At 45.5% G+C, this 12992-nt stretch overlaps 1 protein-coding gene across 1 annotated transcript in view; it reads right to left on the bottom strand.

Annotated features, from left to right (window-relative positions):
* Window positions 1–12992, bottom strand: part of LOC138528480 (NAD(P)H dehydrogenase [quinone] 1-like) — a 126745-nt gene that overhangs the window by 45628 nt on the left and 68125 nt on the right. Inside the window, exons 4-5 of the mRNA XM_069640143.1 lie at window positions 12047–12160; window positions 2156–2257 (exon numbers count right to left, since the gene is read on the bottom strand). Of these exons, the coding sequence (XP_069496244.1) occupies window positions 2156–2257; window positions 12047–12160 (216 nt within the window). The remainder of the gene's footprint in view (window positions 1–2155; window positions 2258–12046; window positions 12161–12992) is intronic.

The raw sequence follows: 12992 nt of genomic DNA, 5'->3' as shown, positions 1-12992 counted from the left end.
ATCTCTCTTGTTAACAGCAATGCCTTCTTTTCACTCGCCACCCTTGACATTATCACCTCCTCCTGCTTTCTGCTGCCACCACCACCGAAGCCTATCCTGTCTCTCCAGCCTCCACTTCTTCCACCACTCTCACGTTTACAGCCTGCTAGAAAATGCAGCCTCCTGCTCTTGCAAAGTACACTCGCCAACTGGGGTAGTAAAACCCACCCCGGGGGAGAGGGCACACAATATAAATGCAGTGTTGTTTGAGAAAGGGCTGGGCCTGGCCAACTTCCCTGAGTAACCTGGGGATGGGATGGGCTCAGATGGTTGAACCAAACTTATATCTGAACTCTCTGACATTCTGGATTTTAGAGTTGTTGTCTGTAGGCTTCCTGCACTGGGCAAGGACTGTGATGCTTCTAGCGTTATTGATTACGGATTAGAAACCCACTGGTTAAGCCTTTTGTATGATTCGATACATTGTTAGCGCTGTGTGAGCGAGAGCAGTATCATTTATTTTCAAAAAGTACACTACTTGGTAATACCCAATATGACTGGAAAAAAAAAATTGTTCAAATGGGAGATTTGATTGAAGATTTTATCGAATACGATCATTACGATCAAATCTCCCATTCGAATGGCATTATAAGGAACAAGGGGAGCGGGGGCTGCAGGGGTTTCCCTCGCACCATTGTTCACTATGATGTCAGCAGCGGTTGCAGGGGTGTCCCCCACACCCGACCTCTTAAAGATTTCTTTTTTTTAAATTCCAAAAAAGAAAAAGGGAGCCTGCAGCGTCAGATCCGACCTGCGTCACAGGGTGCAAGAGAAGTGGCAGAGGCAGCAGGAAGAAAAAAGGTAAATAGGGGAAGGTAGTGGAGGGTTTGGAATATGTCATGATTTGATTTGTTTGGCAGAAGTGAAACCAGATTTGCTGCGAAATTGACTACAGTAAATTCCGCTGCAAATATGGTTTCACTTCTGTCAAACAACCCAAATTCCACTATTTCCCATGCAAGTTTCTCAGTGTTTGGGGAGTCACAGACTCCAAGCAATTTTCCATAGGACCCTGCTGTTTGATGCAGGTCCCTGGAGCCTTCAAAGGAATCCCCTTCAGTGTGCCAGGCGAACCCATAACATTATCGCTGCCCTCACCAATTACCTTGATCACACGCAAAGGCCCTCCCTTCAAAGGCAAGCCTTTCATTACAATGTGAAGAGATTTGGGTTTGGCCAAGCTGATATTTAGACTCTCTTCATTGGCGACAGGAGTCTTTTCGCTAATGCAAATACTCTTAAAAGGGTTTAGATAAGGGGTCAGGGCTGGCTTTTCGCTGATGGGTCAATTTTGTGGGTCAGCATTGGACTCTTTTCTGAGCTCTCTGGTGGGACGATCTAACAGCCCCTTGCCATGTGTCTGGGCCCAGTGTCATGTGACCATGGGATACTCGCCATACCCTAGGCCCCAAAATCACTGACTCAGAGTGGCACCGGGCTCTCCAACTCACTGTCCTGGTAATTCCCAGAACAGGACAGTGGACTTCGTCACAGGCCTCACACTTCTTTTGTTCAGCAGAGTGATAAAGGGGTGTTGAGGAAACATGCAGTCTAGTTAAAAAGCTAAGACTGCCTCTGAGTAACCTTAGGAGCATTGAGCAAAAATGAAAATACACCAGTCAGTTGCCTGTTTAGTAAGTGCAAGATTTGCTTCACTTTTAAAAAATTGAAATCTAACGTACCATTGAACTTGCCGTGTAAATATAGCTTTTTACATAGGTCTTGCCCCCCCTAAGCCACCCATATGGAGCCATCGTGGATTAACGTCAAACTATTTCTCCACACAGACTCTTGGATGCACTGGAAATGATTGGTGATTCCGCTTCCATAACTGAACATTCAAGAATCGTGACTTTCATCAGCCAAAAGCTATAGATTTTGCAAGAAAGAGCATGTCCATTGCATCCTTTGATGGAAAACACGCTGAAATGTACAGGATGTAATATGCGCACCCCTCGATGAATCGCATGCAGGAATAACATAGAATAAGCCCCTGTTTCAGTGTGACAAGCACTTACAATGCAAGCACCCTTGGCCGAACGTTGAGCCGCACAAGACCACATCTGTTTGACCATAATGTCTAGAGCTATAGAGAAGAACTTCATTAACTATTTACCTGCAGCGGCCACAGGACCACGTTGATATCGCCATGAACACCTGTTGGGCTGAAAGAGGAATCGTTTCCTCCTGTGGTGAACGACAACAAGGCCTTCTTTTTCTGTGGGATGAAATGAATACATAGGCGCAACATTAACATGCTAATTGTGTATTATGTTAGAGGGCACAGGTTGTGTGGGAGAAATGGGATACTGGTTTCAGGAGAGGGCAGAGCAAACGATGCGGGGGGGGGGGCGGCTACTGAGCAGGTGAAGCACGCACTTTAGTGCACATTTAGTTCACATTTTCAGATATAAATAGGAGACATTTTGCAAACATTCTGACCTTTGCCTCCCAAGGCCCAATTTGTATTCAGTTCACATTCTCAGATGACTACAAATGTAATCATGTCTAAAAAAATATAAACTTTAACACCCACAAAAATATAAGCTTGTTATTGAGCAAGGAATTGAACACTCACCAATGTAAACACAGGTGGCTGATATGTATTTATTTTTATTTTATGTATTTATAGATCTGCCTTTGCCATGCTACCATCGAGGCAGCTCCCTGCTCGCATCATTTATTCAGACGGAGCAGGTGAGTTTGGGCCTACTGCTGACCCCCCTGGGCCTTTGTTTCCACGAATTTGGTCCGTGGTTTGGGCCCCCTGGCCCTGCCTGCAGCCCCGTTCCCCACTGCCTCTCTGCTGGCCTCCAGCCCCCCTCCCGCCTCCCAGCCCGCCCCCCGACCCCGATAGGCTGCAAAGATCTGCCTTTGCCATGGTACCATCGAGGCAGCTCCCTGCTCGCAGCATTTATTCAGATGGAGCAGGTGAGTATGGGCCTACTGCTGATCCCCCTGGGCCTTTGTTTCCATGAATTTGGTCCGTGGTTTGGGCCCCCTGGCCCTGCCTGCAGCCCTGTTCCGCACTGCCTCTCTGCTGGCCTCCCACCCTCCTCCCGCCTCCCAGCCCGCCCCCGCATTCTGATTGGTCTGACCGCTGCTCTTAACTGGACTTCCTAGGGCAGCCCTCTGCGTGGCAGTCCCTGTGGCTAAGGGCCCCAAGGCCAAGGGCGGCTCCAACAGAGGCGGCTCCAGAGAGTGTCTGCAGGTGTCCGCAGGGGAAGCCAATGAAGCCACCAGACACCGACAAAACTGTAAGTGCTGGCATGGGTGGGGTTAGAGCAATTACTGTACTCCAGAAAGCTCCTGCCACTCTAACTTACCTTTGAATGGCCTAGACTGCTACAGACCTACACCATGCATTATTAGAGAGATATGTGACCACCAGCCTAAACCTATTCATGGCTGGACAGCAAACACTGCCTGCAGTATAATGTTAACTAGTACCATACCCCGAGAGAACCACAAAGACTAGCTTGCGCCAATCTAGACAGAAAGGTGATTGCTAGCATAAGCCACACTTAGATGGAATTTCTCAAGTTTAGTCTGCACCAAATCTAGACAGATAGCATATGCTACACCTAGATGGAATTTCAGAAATGTGATTGTTAGCATACGTGACTCTTAGCATGCACCACACATAGAATTCTGAACCTAGCTTACGCAGCATCCAGACAGAAATGTGATTGTTAGCATGCACCACACTTAGAATTATGAACCTAGCTTGCATCGCATCTAGACAGAAATGTGACTATTAGCATGTGCCACACATAGACAAACTCTCAAGTTTAGTCTGCGCCAAATCTAGACAGAAATATGACTGTTAGAATATGCCACACTTAGATGGAATTTCAAAAATGTGATTGTTAACATATGTGATTCTTAGCATGCTCCACACTTAGAATTCTGAACCTAGCTTGCGTCGTGTCTAGATAAAAATGTGATTCTTAGCATGCACCACACTTAGAATTCTGAACCTAGCTTGCATCGCATCTAGATATAAATGTGATTCTTAGCATGTACCACACTTAGAATTCTGAACCTAGCTTGCATTGCATCTAGACAGAAATGTGACTGTTAGCATGTGCCACACCTAGACGAACTCTCAAGTTTAGTCTGCGCCAAATCTAGACAGAAATATGACTGTTAGCATATGCCACACCTAGATGGAATTTCAGAAATGTGATTGTTAACATATGTGATTCTTAGCATGCACCACACTTAGAATTCTGAACCTAGCTTGCGTTGCATCTAGATAGAAATGTGATTCTTAGAATGCACCACACTTAGAATTCTGAACCTAGCTTGCGTCGCATCTAGATAGAAATGTGACTGTCAGCATGCACCACACTCAGGATTCTGAACCCTAGCTTGCGTCGCATCTAGACAGAAATGTGACTGTTAGCATGTGCCACTCTAGTATGGAATTATGAACTTTATCTTATGCGGCATCTAGATAGAAATGTGATTGTTAGCATATGCCACACCTAGACAAACTCTCAAGTCTAGTCTGCGCCAAATCTAGACAGAAATGTGATTGCTAGCATGAGCAACACTTAGATTGAGTTTCTCAAGTTTAGTCTGCGCCAAATCTAGACAGATATATGACTGTTAGCATATGCCACACCTAGATGGAATTTCAGAAATGTGATTGTTAGCATGTGTGATTCTTAGCATGCACCACACTCAGGATTCTGAACCCTAGCTTGCGTCGCATCTAGACAGAAATGTGACTGTTAGCATGTGCCACTCTAGTATAGAATTCTGAACTTTAGCTTACGCGGCATCTAGATAGAAATGTGACTGTTAGCATGTAGCATACCTAGATGGAATCCCACAATTGCAAGGACAGCAAGGCCAACTAACCAACCAACTAACAATTCCATCCCTCTGCATACACCTCTCAAACTATAACCAAACACAACCACAAGCCTAAAACGCAGCAATCCGCACAAACTTCACAACAATGCAACAACAAAACAAACCACACATAGACTTACACAACAGCACACAACGACTACGGACCATAAAACACCCCAAGCCCAGCCAACGGACCCACCGGGCTGAGGCTGCCAACAGCACATCACTGCTTTCTTGCACTTTTCCATCTTATTCCCACTAACCCACCCCCTCTCCTCCACTTTTTTCAGAGCCACTAGAGCGCCAGGGGACCACTACGGTGGTGATAGTGCACGGTACAAATGTCCTTTAACATTAACATTAACATACACGAGGAACAATGCTCCTTTGATCACAAAAGACCGTACAATAGATAAGAAATCAGATTTGACGGGAAGCCATGAGCTTTTTACAATGGGGTGAGTTTTATGGACATTCTGACCTGGTTGTGGAGGGGAGTAGGTCACCAGGGACAATACGTAAGTGGATATACATAGATTAAGGACAATGAACACTGGACATTTTTACGTGCATGTAGGTGGTACGGCCAGCTGTACTCGGGATGCGACATGATGGGTGAAGTGCTACAGTGGAAGCAGGAGAAATGAGGGACAGAGGCAGGTTAGACGCGAGGGAAAAATGTTAGCTACCAGGCAGATGAGAGGTAGGTTAAGAGAGTAACTCGGAGGCAAGGAGGTAGGCTTTTAGTTTGTTTTTGAAAAAATGTGTGTGGGCTCTTTCTCGCATGTCAGGAGGAAGAGAATTCTATGCAAGGGGAGCAAGAAGAGAGAAAGAGCGGAAACAAGAGGAAGTATAGGGAGGGTGAGGAGCCACATGGGTAGTCGTGGAGGCAGAGCAGAGATTACGAGAAGGCTTGTAGAGATGGATAGAGGTGAATACAGTGGTGCCTTACCGTGGATAGATTTGTGAACCAGGAGAAGATATTTAAATCTGGCTCTGTTTTGCATCATCAGCATCCAGCCTGGTGACAGTACAAGGAAATAGGTGTGAAGTGAGGGAGTTCAAAGAGAGTCCTGGTAACAAAGTTAATGATTTTGTCAAGAGGACAAAAAGCATAGTTGGGGAGACTGAAGAGAATAATGGCACAGTAGTCCAGTTTAGAGAAGACAGGAGTGGTTAAGAGATGCTTGGTGGTGTTGAAAGGAAGGAGGTGCCTGATTTTCCTAACATTTAGGAGGTGGAGGTGAGATATTGTTCGAATTTTGGCAATGAATGCAGAGAAGATTTGAGAAGAGTCATAGATGGCGCTAAGGTTTCTAGCTGAAGATGAGTAGGAGAGAGTGTCAGGTGGGAAGTGGATAGGCAGAGGAAGAGATGAGAGAGAGCTTTTGGCAGGGAAGTAGAGAACCTCTGTTTTGGTAGAGTTTAACATTAGAGAGTGTAAAGCCATCCAATATTTAATGGCAGAGAGACAGCTGGAAATTTTGATTGAGAGCTCAGAGGCGAGTTCTGGAAAAGAGAAGAAGATTTGGGTGTCGCCCGCGAAGAGTTTGTACGAGAACCCAAAGGAGGAGATTAATGCCCCAAGAGCAGAGGTGTAGAGTGTAAAAGGGAGCGGACTCAAGACTGAGCCTGTGGAGCACCAAGAGTTAGAGGAGTGAGTTGAGAAGTGTTGTTGCTCCAGTAGACAGAAAATTGGTTAGGTACAAGATAGGATTCAATCCAGGCAAGGGATCGATCGCAAATCCCAAGATGAAAGAGGGTATTAAGGAGATCAGAGTGATCAACTGTGTCAAAGGCAGCAGACAGGTCAAGGGGAATTAGTATGGAGGATAGGCTGGAGTGCTTAGCAGAGGCGATGAAGGTAGACACATTAATGATGAATAAGAAATCCAAAGAGTTACCCCTTGTGTGGGTGTGTAGGTTATGGATAGAGTGAAGAACGTAGTCACTAAGAAAAGACTGAAATTCAGATTTCTGCGAAGCAGTTGGAGAGGGAAGGCTAAAGTCACCTAGGATAATGAGGTGATTTTTAGTGGGAAGAAAATCAAGGAGTTGCCCAAGATCATCCGATAATGGGTCCAGTGGGACTAGGATGGTGATAGATGGAGACAATATGAACCAAGTGAAGGAGAGCAATAGTAAAGATGGTGAATTCAAAAGAGGTAGGAGAGGACGTGGCATTGCAGATTTGTGAGGCATTGAGGCGGGAAGAGAGTAGGTGTCCGTCACCTCCACCTCTGCCAGTCAGTCAAGGAGAGTGAATGAAGGATAGTTTGGAGTCATGTAGGGCCAGCAGAGTGGCAATGTCAGATGGAGAAATTCAGGTTTCAGTGATAGCAAGAAGGTCTAAGGGAGGAGAGCTGGAGTGGAAGTAGGCAGTGATAAAGGAGGTTTTGTGGCACACAGGCTGAGCATTCCAGAGAGCAATGTTCAGTTGATGGGGTAAGGAAAAGTAGAGAAGTTGAATCTCAGAGGAAGAGAGCCGAGGTGGAAAGGTGTTAGAGGAGGATTAGAGGATATGACAGGCCATACTGCCTGTGTTAGCAAGACAAGTTTCCCATTACATTTGGACACATTTTATTTGTATTGTCTGTTCTGTGTTTATCCTTAAAAGAAGAAAATATTAATATGAAAAGAAAAGAATGGTCTGACTCAATATTTGACATTTCCCTGGTTTTGGATTTTGCATAGGTTTTTTTAGTATCAAAGCGGTGCGGATTCATATTTGTCCGGCATCTTTTTTAAAGGTTTGCTCAAATAAAAAGCAGATTTATTCAGCAAGCCAGCATTTCCTTGAACTCGGACATGAAACACAGTAGATAAACCACATAATTTGTCAAAATATTGGTCTGAGAGTGACATACCTAAGTACACTAAGAAGCTTAGTATTAACACATGCCCTTGTCACTACGCTCAGTAGGAGGACATTTAGGAGAGTGATATTTCACGGGGTGTTCTTGCTCGGTGGTCTGGTTGCAGTGTAGCAGCATGGCCCCAGTAGCTAGTTCTGAGGTGTATGCATCCACATTGAAAGGCTAAGTGTTTGTTAGGGAGACTTCTCATAAATGGCTGATTTCCCTTACCTAATGAGTCCCTCAGCAGCTTTGCTGGATTTCTATGATTTATTTTTTTCACATGGTAAGAGTGGGAGCCTTTCTTCCCACTCTTACATGTGTTTTGCTGTGTGTGTTTTCACTTTTGCGTGATCTTGAGCACTGGAGCCTTACCTACTCCATGGCCTCATATTTTTCATGTGTATTACACAGCACCTTCAGTGCAGTGACACAGGGTTGTCTATGAGACTTCCCACTGACTCCACTTTCTGGGGCTGACTACTGTCCCCCAGAAAACGTAGAGTTGCCATTAACTTTATTTTAGTCACTTTAAACCACAGACACAGTACATCCCACCTTACATGGAGTATTGGAAAGGGTTAATTCTTATCCCTTTTTGTCCGTGTCTCTTGGAGCATTGTTTCGCTCCCTTTAAATCAAGACTTGGCTGGTGGCAGTGGTAACTATCCTAATTTTTCTACCACAGTTATCTTATATAACCATGGTATTGTTTCAGGCTATTATATTAGCCTTGAACATAAATCCGCTTGACCAAATACATTTTATTTAGGCTCCGGCTGGGTTTATTCGCCATTTCTTTTTGTTAAAGTCTTTCTCGTGTTTTTCTCTGCGTGCCAAACCGGGGATGATTCCTTTGTTCGCCGTCTTTTCGCAGGCTTCTGCACAGAAGCCCTCCTTAAGGCGCCTGAAAGTCTAGGTAGGCAAGATGTGAGGGAGGGATCTTCGGACCCCTGCCAGGGGTTCCCTTGGTAACCCAAGTCGCAGTCCTGTTTGATTGGCTGAGGGGACTGTCCTTGCCAGGACAGCCACTCTGCTGTGTGATTGACAGCCAGGCTGTATGAATGGGGGAAAACTGCATAAAAAGCAGGTCTCTGGGACTGGAAAGGCAGAGTCGCCACTGGAACGAAAGAACCAACGAGGAGCTGACAGAAGAGGACCCCTACAACGACTGAACCGCCCGGTGAAGCCCTGCTGTAGGTCCGAATCTTCAGAATCTGACAACAGAAAAGATCCTCCAAGAAACATCTTCCCTTGAGCTGGTGGGACCAACCAGTTGGCCCAAACTGCAAGCTAGGACCCCTCCTCTGGTTGAATTCGCTGTACAGAGCTACAGTGGGCCGGATAGCCAGGAAGGTCGGACCTTGCTTGGGTTTTAAGGAACGCACCTTTTATTTGTTGCTTTGCTCTGCTGCTGGTTTCTTCCCTGGGTAGTGCAGGACCCTCCAGTCTTCCTACTTCTTGTCAGTCTGACAGTCTCTTCAGGAACCGTGAGCCTGCAGGAACCAGGAACGTCCGCCTCAGCTACAGCTTCCTTTCCGTTTTAAGATACTGTGCAAATCCGGTTGATCGTTTCGTTCAACCGCAGTGAAAGTGTTTGAATTCTTTCTCCAATCCGAGGGCTTGTCCTTCTCTTCTCTATGAACTAACTTTTCTATCAACCAACCTCGTCCGGAATCCGTGCCACAAACTTTACTGCAAACTACCCTGAACTGAGTGATCCTGAGCAAAAGACTTTTGACCTATTGACTTTGGCCCTAAGCCTTTTATACCTGATTTTATCACTGTATTTCCTCTTTTTCAATTGACCTGAGTTCTTACCTGTTGGTTTGATTTAATTTCTATTAACTTTGTCTTTCCCTCCCTTTTAAATTGCTGGAGTGCCATTTTGCTCCCACTTCATTTTGTGAGCTTAACTTGTCTGGAATTTAAGGGTCGTGGTGTGGTGTATTAAGAGTGTGATTTTTAGACTGCTTATAATAGTGTAATGTTATACAACTGAAGAGTGAAATAAATGTATATTCTTTTACTTGAAAACCTTGAGTCAGTGTTTGCCTGAATCATAGTAATTGCTGTCCTTTGTGTAACTATCTGATACTGCTCACTTACTCTTGAGATAAGTTTGGCTGCTAGCCATCGCTACGACTTTAACTGTGTAGTAGGGGCTTGTACCAAAGGTGTATTTCTACTGTCACTTGTAGTCTTAATTGTGTGTGGTGTTCCCAAAGGGTACTGCATATAATTCTGCCTAACAGTGTTGTCTGGAGATTGTAGCACAGGAGCTTAGATGAAGGCTATCTTGAAGGTTTAGAACGCAGCTTAGTATGAACACATGTCCTTGTCACTACGCTCAGTTGGAGGACTTTTGGGGGAGTGACATGCCACAGGTGTTCTTGCTCGGTGGTATGGTTCCAGTGTAGCAGTGTGGCCCAAGTAGCTAGTTATGAGGTGTCTGCATCTAGATTGAAAGGCTAAGTGTTGTCAGGAGATTGTAGCACAGGAGCTTAGATGAAGGCTATTTTGAAGGTTTGGAACGCTGCTTCGGCTGTGGAATCCCAATGGAACGTCTGACCTTTGCACAGCAAACGAGACACATCAGCTGATGAGGAGCATCATTGTTCATGAAATGAGGAAAATAGAAATTCAAGGAAGAATTGTATGCACCTAAAATCATGTGTGCTAGCCCATTCAAAAATGGATTTCTGCTGTCTTCACTCTTTTGCAGCTATTTCCGAAGTGCCCTGTTTTAGGAAGAGGTGCTCTTGCTGCCTGAGCTCCAGGTCTGCCTCAGCTCTGTCCATGTTTTGCCTTCTCGAGAGCAAAAGGCCTTGGATGCAAGTATTAAATACCCTGCCCTAAGAAACGCTTGCTATACAGGTTCCAAGAGCCTGCTATGTGTTCAGCTCAACTATTGCAAGTGCCCCCTTCCCACCTGGATGAGGTGTAAATGTGTCCGCTGATTGGACATAGTGCCATCCTGGGTTGGCGCCAAATCATTTGTGTTTTGCTCTACGAGAGGGGGCTGCAAAATAAAGTATTCCAAGAATGAGGTGATAACCCCCAAACAACACACTACCTCAACTCAAAAGACACACAATGTTAAAAGATTGGCCATAACCAAAACTCTGTCCATACCACAAAATAGCCTTTTTGATGATTAGCCATCCAAACTTGTTATATCAGCAGGTATGACAGAATACTTTGGCGGCGGATTCACTTAGGGGGCAAAAACATTCTGACCAGGTGCAGTTTTGGGGCAACCAATCCTCTTGCTTAATATGTAGTTTCTCTCGCTAATAGTATTGATAAGGGCAGGGGTACCAATTAAAAGCAGTATAGTATTAACTCACTTTCCTAATGCTTGTGGGCTTCTATAGGAAGGAATCGTTCCTGCTGCTTGTGTCTTTATTTGTGAAACAAAGCCAACTTGCCCAACAGCTGCTGGTTTGTCATTACATTGTCTACAGCAGGCATTTTACAGGTGTGTTGACGTCATAAATGTCAGTGATTCGCTTAAAAACCCCATGTGGCAGAAGGCCTATCTGGGGAGTAAATTCACAATCTTTTAGGCATAGAGCATATTACAAATGTGAGACTGTGTGGCAGATCTGTCCTGCTGAATCCATTTATCAAGAGCTCCTAAACTTTGAGAAAACAGGAGGTTTCAACTGGCAGGTGGCAATCCATCGCAGTCAAATTAGCACCATCTCGGTAATGTATGGATGGGCAACGGTAGAAGTGCATGTATATTGTAAGTGAGAGAAACGAATATTGTGTTTTGGGTAATGTAAGAGTGGGGTAGAATAACAGCGAATCGGCAATGCAATGTAATAGTGGCAGATGGTAGAACAACGTGCGTAGTATACGGTTCAGAAAGTCGATGGAATCTATGGGATGCAATGATGGGAAATAATAGAATCAACTGCTGGATGTAAGGGCTGAGCAAAGCACAGACTCCTTGGGAAATGGTAGGAGAGGACCATAGAGACTAACATTGGGACGGGGATAGGCAGTCTGGGTAGAATAGCAGAGCCTTGAAAATGTGACCCCGTCATATGATGGTGATGAATAGAATAGGATAGAAAACAAGAATACGAACCCCAGGCTACTGTGGTGATGCGATACGAGGAAGGAGCCCAAAGAATGTGGGGCGGGGGTAGAAGTGAATGAATGGCAGGAGGACGGGCATCTGGATGGGGCAGTAATGCCCCGGGGTGGGGCTACAGATAGCTCAGACGGCCCACAATGTGCCCCGAGTGTGTTGGATAGGCTGCTTGTTTTGGTCTTACCTGAAAGGGACCCTTAGCATACATCGTTTGTAAGCTATAGGCATAGCCGTGTGTGAAGACGCGCTCGAACCAGCCTTTCATGATGGCGGGCATTCCAAACCAATAAAGCGGGAACTGCAAAACAGGCAAAAAAAGGGGACATTACTTGCAGGCATGAGCTTCAATAAAGCTTATAGAAGGGAAAGACGTGAACTTATCTAGAGTGTTATAGCCACCCAAAATAAGGGAACCACAAAACCATGTACAGATTACAACAGCACCATAAGCACAATAACACTACCATGAAAAGCCGGGTGAAGAATGCAGAACTTACAACACACAACACACCCGAAACAGGGACAATCTTGGTGTGCGTTTTACAGCAGGGAGCAAACAATTCACACCTGTGGAACTGCACACAGGAAGGTGCCATCAACAAGTGTGAGAAGAAGGCCCACACTTGCCACATCAAGGTCCATCCACTCTGAGAACTTTAGGTTGTGCACCGCCGTTTGCCACGCACACAACAGTAAAGCTAAGGTAACTCTTTCCCCAGCCAAGCTGTAAAGGTCACAAAGGCCAACATATATATGACATGAAAAAGTGATCGAACCCCACAACTCAGGGATGAGCGAGTCCCACAAAAAAGGTGAGGGGGTCCCACAGTGTGGAGTGGCTGGGCTCCACACCTAAGACATGGATGAACCACAAGGCAGGTGGGGAGCAGCGCAGTAAAGAATGAGCGAGTCCCACAAAAAAAGGTGAGGGGGTCCCACAGTGTGGAGTGGCTGGGCTCCATACCTAGACCCTGAATTAACGACAAAACAGTGGGTGTCTGAGCAGCAAAATAAATAATGAGGGAACCCCAGAGCCGAGGGATGAGTGGGTCCAGCAGCAGGGCAGCATGAGCGCTCCCTAGGTTTATGGTAGTTTTGTTTAGCTGTAGGTGAGTTGCTGAAGGAGAAGG

Source organism: Ambystoma mexicanum, chromosome 1q (genome assembly GCF_040938575.1).
Source record: "Ambystoma mexicanum isolate Mex_15411 chromosome 1q, UKY_AmexF1_1, whole genome shotgun sequence".
Classification (NCBI taxonomy): domain Eukaryota; kingdom Metazoa; phylum Chordata; class Amphibia; order Caudata; family Ambystomatidae; genus Ambystoma; species Ambystoma mexicanum.
The sequence above is the reverse complement of the archived record's forward strand: the minus strand, read 5'-3'. Positions and strand labels throughout refer to the sequence as shown.